The sequence below is a fragment of the Salvelinus fontinalis genome, chromosome 17 (genome assembly GCF_029448725.1).
Source record: "Salvelinus fontinalis isolate EN_2023a chromosome 17, ASM2944872v1, whole genome shotgun sequence".
Lineage (NCBI taxonomy): Eukaryota > Metazoa > Chordata > Actinopteri > Salmoniformes > Salmonidae > Salvelinus > Salvelinus fontinalis.
In genome coordinates this window covers 25,282,288-25,296,595 of record NC_074681.1, presented here as the reverse complement: position 1 = coordinate 25,296,595, position 14,308 = coordinate 25,282,288, and the positions used below count along the sequence as shown (strand labels likewise).

The 14,308-nt window shown below is 39.5% G+C and overlaps 1 protein-coding gene across 1 annotated transcript in view; it reads left to right on the top strand.

Moving 5' to 3' along the window:
- Positions 1-920: 920 nt before the first annotated feature.
- The window catches only part of LOC129814033 (potassium voltage-gated channel subfamily H member 6-like), a 69,509-nt gene continuing 56,121 nt past the window's right edge, over positions 921-14,308 (top strand). Inside the window, exons 1-2 of the mRNA XM_055866781.1 lie at positions 921-1,442; positions 4,587-4,817. Of these exons, the coding sequence (XP_055722756.1) occupies positions 1,367-1,442; positions 4,587-4,817 (307 nt within the window). The 5' untranslated portion in view covers positions 921-1,366. The remainder of the gene's footprint in view (positions 1,443-4,586; positions 4,818-14,308) is intronic.

Here is a 14,308-nt window from a genome sequence, read left to right as displayed (position 1 = left end):
TTAATAGCATATATTTTATATAATTAACAAAGCATGAATCTCTGATCTAGGCCTATAATGTAGAAGTTTTACCCTTTGCAATATCACAATCCATTTTTAACACACAGAAAGGAAATCTCCTGTTCAATAAAGTCATTTCTGAAATTGTCAACCTCAGTCTGACTGTATAACATCAACAAGAAAAAAACACTCCTTGGACATCTTACAGAGACAAAAATCCTATGGGGCACAAAGTACATTCAATTAGGGGGAGAACAATGTACATGACTTTGGCCAGTGTGGAGGTCAGGAGGGGAGCGAGGTGAAAGTTGGAGAATTTTGCCTTTTCCAAACACCTGAAACAGCTGTTTCCTGCAACCTAGAGCCATAGTCAGTATGCTTAATTCTATGCAAAACATTTTTTATATTTTTCTACATATCTAAGCATACCACTTGAGCTGTCTGTTTCCTGCCTTGTTATAAAAAGAAAATATGCTTCTCTGCATCTCTGCAAAAACAATTGTGTAAATGTTTGAAAATAATTTGAGTATTATTCAGGACTTTTAGTTATTGCTTTCTTTTCTAAAATCAACCAACCTTGTCAGCAGGCATGCCAGCTAAAATAGTTAGACAAGCTAGCTGAAATGGCTTCTTGGTAGCTAGTTATGAGGTTGAGAATTTGGGAACCTATCTTGGCTAGCTGAAGCAAACTTCATGGCTAGTAGCCAACTAGGTGGCTAGTAGTATTACAGAGAAATAACACAAATAAACATTTTTATGGGCATGACGCATCTGCCAGAGATGCAGGGGGTACTTATATTTGTCATGTTACACTAACGGAAATTAGTTTCTTGCATATCCCAACTCCCCCTCTACCAAATTATTATTATTATATACCTGAAAACTCCATCCATTACTTGATAGACCGTCTTCATTTCAAAAGCAGAGGTTGCAGCCACGGTCTGACAGTGAAACAGGATAATAGAGCAGTAATGTCAAAGATGTTATAATAATCGGTAGCAACAGTTCTGTAGGCACCTGTGATTTGGAATTGCATATTTCACTGAAGAGGCGGTGCTACTTCCAAGCAGGGAAGTAACGGATGGATACATCATCCGTAAACATCAGAGCAGGTCGGTTGATACACGGCCAAATATACTATTTGTTTGGGTAATGTATAAATACAATCGTCGGAGTGTCTGCTTTAGAAAGTGATTAAAAAAGTAGTTGGTACGTCACGCCGCAGGACTTGGTGGTGGCTGTGACATGTTTTCAGCTACTTTCGGATTTTTATAGGGGTTACATAGGCTACAGCGGTGCAGAGTTCTAGATCTAGACAAGAGCCTGCGGTCCAACTTTCCAAACCGAGGGAAATACCGCCCAAAAGATGCCTGTTCGGCGGGGACACATGGCTCCTCAGAACACTTTTCTGGATACAATCATCCGAAAATTCGAAGGACAGAGTAAGAACTTTTTTACCTCGATATTGAGTCATTTTGGGGAACCATGCTGTGGTTTGGAATGTAATGCAAACCGTGTCTTTCGATTTGCAAAATGCTTCTTAAATGCAATAGGTTTCATGAGATGTGACCACTTTCTATTATATAGTTTTATGATTGTCCTGTAAAAAGCGTATTGTCTCTGCAAAATTTAGCCTTGATATGACTTTGCAAATATTGAACCAAATAATATAGATGAAGATTAAAGATGTACAGTATGCCGCACATTTGAATGTATAGTCTCAGGGGTAATTACATGTTTACCCTCTTGGTATTGGAATTTTACACACATAGTCTAATGATAAAGGCATGGCTACATTTCTACCTGACATTTACTGGGAGACTAATATTTCAAGTGGATATAAATAGGGCAGCAGTGTCTGTCAGAGCATAAATATGGCTTATATCACAGCAGGACCTGAAGAACCCGAGCTGCATTTCTAAGCAGGATGGGAGAGAGTAAAGCAACTACATTTCAATAACTAAAATCCATCACTGAATGTTTCCTTCTGGGGACATATTTTGATACCAAAACGTCATCTACTTGTTTTTCTAAGGCTCTAAACAGTTTATAGTTTTGATATAAACAGCAAGTCTAGTAGTTGAATGTGAAAACATACTTCTCCCATCTTAGTTCTCATGCATGGTTTACATGCCTTGGTGTCACTGATATGGCATGTTTGGTCAAGTAGAATAACCAATTTAATTTATATTTTAGTTTACGAAAGGTTCAATCAGTAAGGCTGGAATGAATGCTTGCTTTAAATGTATCCAGTAAGCATAGGGTAAGGTGGGGTAACTAGCACCCCCCTAAGAACAGTGTCCAATTGCTGACACAAAAAAAAGGAAAGTTTGGTAAAAATGAGGTATATGGATGGTCATGCTTAGGCAAGCAAACTATGACGGGAAATACAGTGCATTCAGAAAGTATTCAGACCCCTTGACTTCTTCCACATTTTGTTACGTTACAGACTTATTCTAAAATAGAGTAAATAAAACATTTTCCTCAACAATCTACACACAATACCCACAATGACAAAGCAAAAACATGTTTTTAGAAATGTTAGCAAATGTATAAAAAAAAATTTAAACAGAAGTATTCAGACCCTTTGCTATGAGACTCGGAATTGAGCTCAGGTGCATTCTGTTTCCATTGATTATCCTTGAGATGTTTCTACAACTTGGTTGGAGTCCACATGTGGTAAATTAAATTGATTGGACATGATTTGGAAAGGCACACACCTGTCTATATAAAGTCCCACAGTTGACAGTGCATGTCAGAGCAAAAACCAAGCCATGAGGTCAAAGGAATTGTCCATAGAGCTTCGAAACAGGATTGTGTCGAGGCACAGATCTGGGGAAGGGTACCAACACATTTCTGAACATTTGAAGGTCCCGAAGAACACAGTGGTCTCCTTCATTCTTAAATGGAAGATGTTTCGAACCACCAAGACTCTTCCTAGAGCTGGCCTCCTGGCCAAACTGAGCAATCAGGGGAGAAGGGCCTTGGTCAGGGAGGTGACCAAGAACCTGATTGTCACTCTGACAAAGCTCCAGAGTACCTCTCTGGAGATGGGAGAAGCTTCCAGAAGGACAACCATCTCTGCAGCACTCCACCAATCAGGCCTCCACCAAGCCACCTCAGCAAAAGGCATATGACGGCCCACTTGGAGTTTGCCAAAAGGCACTTAAAAGACTCTCAAACCATGAGAAACAAGATTTTCTGGTCTGATGAAACGAAGATTGAACTCTTTGGCCTGAACGCCAAGTGCCACGTCTGGAGGAAACCTGGCACAATCCCTACGGTGAAGCATGGTCAAATCAAATCCAATTTTATTTGTCACATACACATGGTTAGCAGATGTTAATGCGAGTGTAGCGAAATGCTTGTGCTTCTAGTTCCGACCATGCAGTAATATCTAACAAGTAAGTAGCAGCATCATGATATGGGGATGTTTTTCAGCAGCAGGGACTGGGAGACTAGTCAGGATCGAGGGAAAGATGAACAGAGCAAAGTACAGAGAGATCCTTGATGAAAACCTCTTCCAGAGCGCTCAGGACTTCCGACTGGAGCGAAGGTTCACCTTCCATCAGGACATCGACCCTAAGCACACAGCCAAGCCCACGCAGGAGTGGCTTCGGGACAAGTCTCTGAATTTACTTGAGTGGCCCAGCCGGAGCCCTTGAACCCGATCGAACATCTCTGGAGCGACCTGAAAATAGCTGTGCAGCGACAGTCCCCATCCAACCTGACAGAGCTTGAGAGGATGTGCAGAGAAGAATGGGAGAAGCTCCCCAAATACAGGTGTGCCAAGCTTGTAGTGTCATACCCAAGAAGACTCTAGGCTGCCAAAGGTGCTTCAACAAAGTACTGAGTAGGGGTCTGAATACTTATGTGATTTTTATTTTGTTTTGTATTTTTAATACATTTGCAAACATTTCTAAAAGCCTGTTTTAGCTTTGTCATTATAGGGTATTGTATGTAGATTGATGAATAAGGATGTAATATAACAAAATGTAGAAAAAGTCAAGGGGTCTGAATACTTTCCGAATGCACTGTAAGTGGCTACAGTTGACAATTTTTTAGTTATTTAATGAAATCTTAGTTTTACAAAAGTTTTTCCCAAGTACTGTGGGTAACTGCCCCCCTGAAGATATTTTATAAATGTATAATTAACTCTTAAAGGCTAAAGTCTATGTGTCTTATTTTAATTAAATAAATCAAATATTTAAACAAAATGGTATTGCACATCTCACTATTAATAATTTTCGCACCAACTCATGTCCAAATCATCCTAAAGTATCTGAAAAAATGACTTTGTAATTCAATGATGTTACTTGAAAATGATTTGGACATAATTTGGAAAATGCTAATTTAGGTTCCATTAATTTACATTAGATTGCCAGGGGGGCAATTTTCCCCATCCCTATCTGATGATCATTCCTCAAACTATTTAATAAAATGTCTGATTGTATTCTGACTCATTCACTGAAGCCTGTACTAGATTGAACTGTAGTAGACTGTACAATCAGACTGTAATGTGATGACAAATTGCAATGACTCTTTAGATTAAAACAATATTGATCTATTACTCCCTCCCTCCTCAGATCGCAAGTTCATCATCGCCAATGCTCGCGTGGAGAACTGTGCCATCATCTTCTGTAACGACGCCTTCTGTGGCATGTGCGGGTACACGCGTGCTGAGGTCATGCAGAAGCCGTGCACCTGCAGTTTCCTGTACGGGCCGCACACCAAGAGGCCTGCCGTGGCCCAAATGGCCAAGGCTCTGCTGGGTTCCGAGGAGAGGAAGGTGGAGATGTCCCTCTACGCCAAAGATGGTACGACCCGACCCGGCACAGCCCGCCAGGGCTTCAGCATGGCTCACATTTTATTTTTAAACATAAAATACACATAGGAATAGTGGTTATAAAGTATTTCATTCATCAGTGTTTAATCTTTCATTTTAGGTAATTTTTTTAGGTAATGCCAGAGGCTTTTATTGAGATAATGAGATCCTTATAAAGGCTTTGAGTATTGGTTAATCCTAGTTTGATGACACTTTACTTGAATGCTCTGTCATAAGGACCACATAACACTGTCTTGATGATGGTACAGAAATGGATGATGTTTTTTGGACCATATAGCTGGAGAATGAGATGTGCATATTGAACACTCCATTTCCCCTCTCAATGTCCAAATGGTCCATGTGTTTATGTGACACTATTATTCCTCTCATAGGTTCCAGCACACAGCTGTGCCAATTACAAGAAGAGATAGGAAAGCAATGAACTATAGATAGTGTTTTTATGACATCTTGATTGCTCTCTTCAGTGCCTGCCTCATGCCTCTCCAATGTACTCTAAATGGACATGATGTTTCCTACACCCAGAAAAACAGCCCCCTACACACACACACACACACACACACACACACACACACACACACACACACACACACACACCACACACAACACACACACACACACACACACACACACACACACACACACACACACACACACACACACTAAACACACACACACACACACACACACACACACACACCCTACACAGGGCAGGTGGGAATAGCGGAATCAAAACAATAGTAACAAAAGACAATGAGTTGTGACCCAGCTCACTCATAACATTCAGTGAACCATATGTTTCTTAGAGCTTGGTGGGAGCGTGGTTGTCTTATGGTGCAGGATAGTTGCTTGTCTTTGGGACATTCTCAGCACATTTAAGGAACTTGACAAAATAATGTTTTTTTACTTTAAACAGAACGTTTCCTAAAAATTCAAACATGGTTACATTTTGTGTAATGTTCTAGGAACGTTCTCCAAATGGTTTGACATGGGGAATGTTCTACAATAGCTCAGAGAACGTTATGAAACAACTTTCTTCTGTGGGAATTTCAATACTTTAGCATAACATTTCCTACAGCTTTATTCATGGTTCTATTTAAAGTAATGTTCTCATTGTTCTGACAATGTTATGAAAAAACGTTCTTCTGTGAGAATATCAGTACTTCAGCATAATGTTTCCCACAGTTTTCCTCATGGTTCTTCAATTTAAAGCAATGTTTATATTTACAGTACATTTTAGTCATTTAGCAGCCGCTCTTATCCAGAGCGACTTACAGGAGCAATTAGGGTTAAGTGCCTTGCTCAAGGGCACATCGACCAATTTTTCACCTAGTCTGCTCGGGGATTCAAACCAGCGCTCTTAACCGCTAGGGTACCATAAAAAAAACACAAGAAAACATTAGTAACATTTAAATAACTTTCTAAGAATGTTATTTAAAAATATACATTCCGTTCTCAGAGTCAACAAAACTCTCTCTATCCTCTATCTTAAGTGTGTTCAGGTGTGTTGGCCACGCCCACTAATTGGCCACACCTGATCTTAATTAGTGCTTGTTCTCTTTAAAATGGGGTCAGTTTGAATAGACAAAAATTAACAGCTTTGTGTGAGTTTAAAAAACATGGCATGCTAGCTCCGTCCTGGTGGCGCAGTGGACTAATTCCATGAATAGAGAACAGAAGATCATAGCTTTAAATTTCAGTGATGCTGTGACACAATAAAATAAATGTGTTTGCATGCCTAATGCCAAGTGGACACTACACAACTTTTAAAATCCTAACATTGCTGAGCCTCTCACATTAAACAACCACCTTTCCTGTAGTTTTTTGTCTTGCCAACGTAGTGGCACAGACGGGGCATCAGACACTAGAAGATTCTTCACTTGGTCGTGATGATTCTCGATACGACCCTGTCTCACTACAACAAGGATGTGATGTGATTAGATAGCTAGAACAAGCTTTGGCTCAAAGCAGCCTCATAAACATTTTCAGTCAGACCTTCACGCTTGCCATAATGAGTTGAAATATCTAGCAAATACATTTTGAGTTGAATAACATTGTGTGTAAAGAGCTTGTCAGAGCTGTAACGATTTGACACTATGGCAAGTACAAACGCATACTAGTACTGGTCAATGCTCCTGCTCGAGAGTACACATTCTCGGTGCTGTGATAAAATGTCATCTCACTAGCTCCTCCTCTGGAGAGCTCTAATTGGCTGTTGCTGATCATCGTTCTCAAATCTTGTCGTTGCATATCTCACACTACAAGAGCATTGCAGATTTAGTGCCGATAAAATCAACTGTTTGAAAATATCGGGACGTCTGGGACTGCTCAAAGACCGGATCGGTAGCCCTCAGATTGCGTCTCTGATCCGCTCACATTAAAACCTGTTGAGGACAGAGGGCGCTGTTTTCACTTTGGGGGGAAATCGTGCCCAATTTAAACGGCCTCGTACTCAATTCTTGCTCGTACAATATGCATATTATTATTACTATTGGATAGAAAACACTCTCTAGTTTCTAAAACCGTTTGAATTATATCTGTGAGTAAAACAGAACTCCTTTTGCAGCAAACTTCCTGACAGGAAGTAGAAAATCTGAAATCGATGCACTGTTCTAGGGCCTGCCTATTAAAGTCCTTGATATTTATTAGTTTAGATGCACTTCATACGTCTTCCACTAGATGTCGACAGGCAGTGAGTGTGTAACTTGATCTGGTGTCGAATAATAGCTCTCGGCATGACGTGTCACCAGTTTTCTGTTTTCTGGAGAGCGCGTGAAGGGACCTGGATTTGCCTTCTGATAAGCTGTCGTTATGGACGACTAATATCTCCGGCTTTGATTTTATTTGATACATGTGACAATATCATCGTAAAGTATGTTTTTTCAATATAGTTTAATCAGATTATTGAAATTTTTTCGGGAGTTTTGCCGTGTTCCGTTCTCTGAGTTTGTTGCCGATGGAGAAATTCGCGCCACTTGGCAAGTGTGCTTGCTAAATCGAGAGGGAAAAAGGCCGTTCTAAAACCAAACAATGATTGTTCTGGACAAAGGACCCCTTGTACAACATTCTGATGGAAGATCATCAAAAGTAGGACCCATTTTATGATGTTATTTCATATATCTGTCGTACATGTGAACTAGTAGTTTGCGGCCAGGTTTTGGGCACGCTCTAGCCATAACATAAACTGCATATCGTAATGAAGTTATTTTTAGAATTCTAACACAGCGATTGCATTAAGAACTAGTGTATCTATCATTTCCTATGCAACATGTATTTTTTAGTTATGTTTATGAATAGTTATTTGGTCAGAATATGTGTGTCAGAAAAAGTGTCAGAAAAATATCCGGACGTTGTGGGAAAAAGATGCTACGTTAGCACAATGTATAACCACTGATTTCAGCTTTAAATATGCACATTTTCGAACAAAACATAAGTGTATGTATAACCTGATGTTATAGGACTGTCATCTGATGAAGCTTATCAAGGTTAGTCAAAAATTACATATCTTGCTGGTTTATTCGCTATCGCTAACGTGCCTATTGCTATCGCTAACGTGCCTTGATGAATGAATGCGGTAGTGTGGTAGGCTATTGTAGTAAGCTAATATAATGATATATTGTGTTTTCGCTGTAAAACACTTAAAAAATGGGAAATATTGGCTGGATTCACAAGATGTTTGTCTTTAATTTGCTGTACACCATCGATTTTTCAGAAATGTTTTATGATGAGTATTTAGGTATTTGACGTTGGTGTCTGTAATTACTCTGGCTGCTTCGGTTCTATTTCTGACGGTAGCTGCAATGTTAATCTGATTTATACCTCAAATATGCACATTTTTCGAACAAAACATAGATTTATTGTATAACATGTTATAAGACTGTCATCTGATGAAGTTGTTTCTTGGTTAGTTTGGTTGGTTCTTGGTTAGTTAGGTTGGCTTTGTGCATGTGCTGTGAAAAATGTCTGTCCTTTTTTGTATTTGGTGGTGAGCTAAGATAAATATATGTGGTGTTTTCGCTGTAAAACATTTTAAAAATCGGACATGTTGACTGGATTCACAAGATGTGTATCTTTCATTTGCTGTATTGGACTTGTTAATGTGTGAAAGTTAAATATTTCTAAAAAATATCTTTTGAATTTCGCGCTCTGCCTTTTCAGTGGAATGTGGGAGGAGTTCCGCTAGCGGAACGCCAGAGCCAGACAGGTTAAACAAGCGTTGAGAACGGCCGCTTACCCCGAGTAGGCAACGACATGGGGATTTTGTTTCTGTTCTCCAAAACCTGTCTGGCATTGCTAAATCGGGGCCAAACTCATGTACACCCAGCTTAAGCAAATTCATTTCCATGTGTCCTATCTGTGCTTGGAGTTCAAAAAAAGTTAACCCAAACTAAGCTAGCAGTGTTATTAAAAGTCTTATTGAAACATTCAGTGAAAGTTTTAAGGAAGTTATTCAACAACCTCCAAATAATCTTTACATTTTATTCACAACATTCAGAATGTTCTCAGAACATTATTTAATTACCATCAAATAACCTATCATTTCCGTTCTCAGAACGTTAATTAAACCTTCCAGGAAAACTTTCAGGGAACCATAGTAAAACATTATCAGAACCTCACTGCAACCTAAAAATGTATGTTCGCGGAACAGGCAATATTTTCACTTCTGTTGTCAGAACGTTTAAAAAACATTCACTTTTACTGGTCAAGAAACAAATGGCTTTGTTCCCAGACCAATGTGAAACCAAAAACCTCCAATGAACCAAATGTGCTAGCTGGGGATGGCTTGAAGGACGATTACTCACTATGGCGCTCAAATCCCAAAGGTAACCCCTGGATTTTTGAATGGTTGCATAAGAGTCTAAAACACACAATGCCCTCTGTCTGTTTCAAGGCTAGGAGGAGCAGAGCAGGGGGCGGGAGACAGTATTGTATCATGTAAATCAAATCAAATTTTATTTGTCATATACACATGGTTAGCAGATGTTAATACGAGTGTAGCAAAATGCTTGTGCTTCTAGTTCCGACAATGCAGTAGTAACCAACGAGTAATCTAACCTAACAATTTCACAACAACTACCTTATAGACACAAGTGTAAAGGGATGAAGAATATGTACATAAAAATATATGAATGAGTGATGGTACAGAACGGCATAGGCAAGATGCAGTAGATGATATAGAGTACAGTATATACATATGAGATGAGTAATGTAGGTATGTAAACATATAAAAGTGGCATTGTTTAAAGTGGCTAGTGATACATGTATTACATAAAGATGGCAAGATGCAGTAGATGGTATAGAGTACAATATATACATATGAAATGAGTAATGTAGGGTATGTAAACATTATATTAAGTGGCATTGTTTGAAGTGGCTAGTGATACAGGGCAGATGTAACTTTTTGTGTGCTGGAGACTTATACCGTACGTAGGTGTTAATTTTTTACGAGAGATTAATACATTCATAATTATAAATCCTTTTGCATAACAGTCTGTATCAAAGTAGACTGAGGTAAATTTAATAACAGTGGCACAGCATGCATAGGCATTGGATTCAGTCATTCGTTAGTTAAGATCAGGGAGTTCACAGCCAGCCAAGCTCTCATGCAGGCAGCTGAATCGATGATCTCATCATATACACAGTGAGAGACCCTACTAATATAACTAAACTCCCAGTAGATTGAAATGGTCTTTGTAAACAAGAACAAATTTGGCACAGTGTGTCTCAGTCCTCACAGTTCATCTCTCATGAGAGGTCATTAAAGCACAGGTGAATTGCTCACCAGAGTATTCATTCATTCCAGGAACTCAAATATACTGACGACAAACATTTTTATTTAACTAGGCAAGTCAGTTAAGAACAAATGCTTATTTACAATGATGGCCTGGGAACAGTGGGTTAACTGCCTTGTACAAGGGCAGAACAACAGATTTTTACCTTGTCAGCTCAGGGATTCAATCAAGCAACCTTTAAGTTACTGGCCCAATGCTCTAACCACTAGGCTACCTGCCGCAAATCAGTAAACATATTCTCAGAAATGAGCAGCAATCCCCGGAAATCAGTGTCAAACCTGGTAACGCTGCAATGTGTTTGCATATAAAAGTTGCAGGCAACTGATGTATTTTACACCTTTGAGCCATATAATGTTGAGTATCAGAATACAGTGCCCATTTAGTGAGTTCCTAAGTGACTGAGATCTCCTTGAGGGCATTGGAGTAATGACCTCGCTAAAGGTGTAGATAATACTGTAGAATATAGCTGGAATAACCTAATGGCTATGGAGATAACCTTGGTGTTCACTACATCCTCAGTTTAATCCTAGTTAAAACCCCTTGAGAGTATGCTCCGTAAATGATAAGTGTACCGGGTGTTTTTTTGTTGGGGGGGGGGGGGGGGGGGGGCTAATTGGATCGTTTTTTTCTGGAAAGACTGTCGCAGCAGCTTACTGTTGAGTTTCTTGTGAATTACATTGCGGAGGAGTAACAGGGGAATTATTCCAAAATGTATCTGGATTTTGTGAATGCTGTCTTCTGGGCCCAGTCCAAGCACAACAAAGCTCAGGTTAGCATCTCCCTGCTGCCTAAATCTCTTTGGATCGTAGAACAAGCCCAATTTAATCTGCTTTGAAGTATGATAGTGTAAAGCTACAGCACGGTAAAGCTTTCTTCCAGGGTGATTGAGGCTCAAGGTAACTTTGGATATGATGACATCTCATCTCGCTGTACTGGGATGAGTATTTTTAAGCAAGCAATCTGCATTTAGATTACTACTAGCAGTTTGAAGTAGTAGCAATCAATTAAATACATGCTCATTGTTGTGCTTCTAGTAAATTATTGGATGTATTGTCCTTTCAAACTGGGCTCAAAGACATAACAGCTGTGTATAGTATATTATGTACAGTTGAAGTCGGAAGTTTACATACACTTAGGTTGGAGTCATTAAAACTCGTTTTTCAACCACTCCACAAATTTCTTGTTAACAAACTATAGTTTTGGCAAGTCAGTTAGGACATCTACTTTGTGCATGACACAAGTCATTTTTCCAACAATTGTTTCAGACAGATTATTTCACTTATAATTCACTGAATCACAATTCCAGTGGGTCACAAGTTTACATACACTATGTTGACTGTGCCTTTAAACAGCTTGCAAAATAACAGAAATTATGTCATGGGTTTAGAAGCTTCTGATAGGCTAATTGACATCATTTGAGTCAATTGGAGGTGTGCCTGTGGATGTATTTCAAGGCCTATCTTCAAACTCAGTGCCTCTTTGCTTGACATCATGGGAAACTCAAGAAATCAACTCAAGAAATCAGCTAAGACCGCAGGGGAAAAAATTCTGGTTCATCCTTGGGAGCAATTTCCAAACGCCTGAAGGTACCACGTTCATCTGTACAAACAATAGTACGCAAGTATAAACACCATGGGACCATGCAGCCGTCATACCACTCAGGAAGGAGACGTGTTCTGTCTCCTAGAGATGAATGTACTTTGGTGTAAAAAGTGCAAATCAATCCCAGAACAACAGCAAATGACCCTGTGAAGATGCTGGAGGAAACAGGTACAAAAGTATCTATATCCATAGTAAAACGAGTCCTATATCGCCATAACCTGAACTGCTTCTCAGCAAGGAAGAAGCCACTGCTCCAAAACCGCCATAAAATGTGATGAAAGAAATAAACGCTGAAATAAATCATTCTCTCTACTATTATTCTGACATTTCACATTCTTAAAATAAAGTGGTGATCCTAACTGACCTAAAACAGGAATTTTTACTGGGATTAAATGTCAGGAATTGTGAAAACGGAGTTTAAATGTATTTGGCTAAGGTGTATGCAAACTTCTGACTTCAACTGTACATAGAGAGAGGATAAATCATTTCCGTTGACATCCTATGTTGAGTCAATATTTAGTGTCTAGTTAGCTGTACTGAAGTGTAACTATAGTTGGGTTTCAGTGCCTACACTAACCCCCCAGCTAAAGCACATTGATATGGTGGTAATCCCTCCCTAGTTGCTTCTCTGTGTGAGGCACCACATGAAGCCCAAGGACACACTGGCACATTACACTGGTCGTCTATCTCTCCTGTGGTTTGTGTGTAATTGGCTTTTCAATTTGGGCGCAGCGTGTTTTCGCGCCATGTCTTTTGGCTGCCTTCCATTCACGAGACAGAGATTTGGGACTGGAACTCCTGAAGATTCCATCCTCTCATTATTAGCCTTAGAGCAGAAGACTTGGAAGAGAGTAATGATTTCTATTTGGGTCATTATTATGGCACCTTAATCTGGTTAAGGAGTGGAGGATAAATGCTAAATCTTGTTAAAGGGGGACAGGGCCAAGCAAAGCTGGTAATTATTACAGGAAATTAGTTACTGTGGCTCTTTCACTCTTTTCCTCTAGAATCACCATAGTCAATAATCCATATTTAAAGTCTTGGTTATCATGATGTCCTGTACTACAACCAGAGCATTCCACCCATGAAGTAATTTATAATTTTTATAAGGATCCCCATTAGCCGACGACAATGGCGACAGCTAGTCTTCCTGGGGTCCGTGACATAATGAAAAAGACCACAGACAAAAATACAGTACAATTTATATCTAAAACATTAGCATGGACATTAGAGACACATAATCTTAATCTTAAAATTAAAACTATAGTTATGCTAAGAGTAGCACACTTGTCTTGGAAAAGTCTATTGGCTATACAGTGCAGAGAGAGCATTTGCCTGAATTGATATTATGTGTGTTGAGATATATGATATACTGGATTGTCTTCATGAGTATTTTCTTTAGAAACATTCCTATCACCCTCCTTCACATCAGACTGTAAATATTTCTGTCATATACAGTAATATTAAAACTGTTCTGCATTAATATCTTATAAAAAAAAATTGCCCTTCGATCACTTTTGTTATAGTTTTTTCCTACATATATTGTTTCAGCTGACCAATTCAGTGGCCTTGTGGCTGGAGTGTCAGTGACAGGTAGCCTAGCGGTTAAGAGTGTTAGGCCAGTAACTGGAAGGTTTCTGGTTCAAACCCCAAAGCTGACTAGGTGAAAAGTCTATTCATGTTCCCTTGAGGCACTTAACCCCTGCTTGCTCTGGATAAGAGCATCTGATGCATGACAAAACATATGTTTTTTTGAAGGTTGTGAGTTCAATCCCTCGACGAGTCATATGAAAGACATAAAAAATGGGACCTGATGCGTATCCGCTTGGCACAGCATTAAGGAGATAGATTTTGGGGTAAGGCCCTGCGATAGACTAGGGTCCTGTCCAGGGGGTGTACTTGTACGTCAAACTGCCTCATGCTACAGAAACAGGAGATAGGCTCCTGCCCTATTGGCCGTTCTGGCTCGCACAAGATAAGGCTACTTACTTACCATTTCTTTAGGTACTGTATGAGATGTAAGCCCCCATGAGGATAATAACGTGTGTCATATAGACTTATGACCACAACT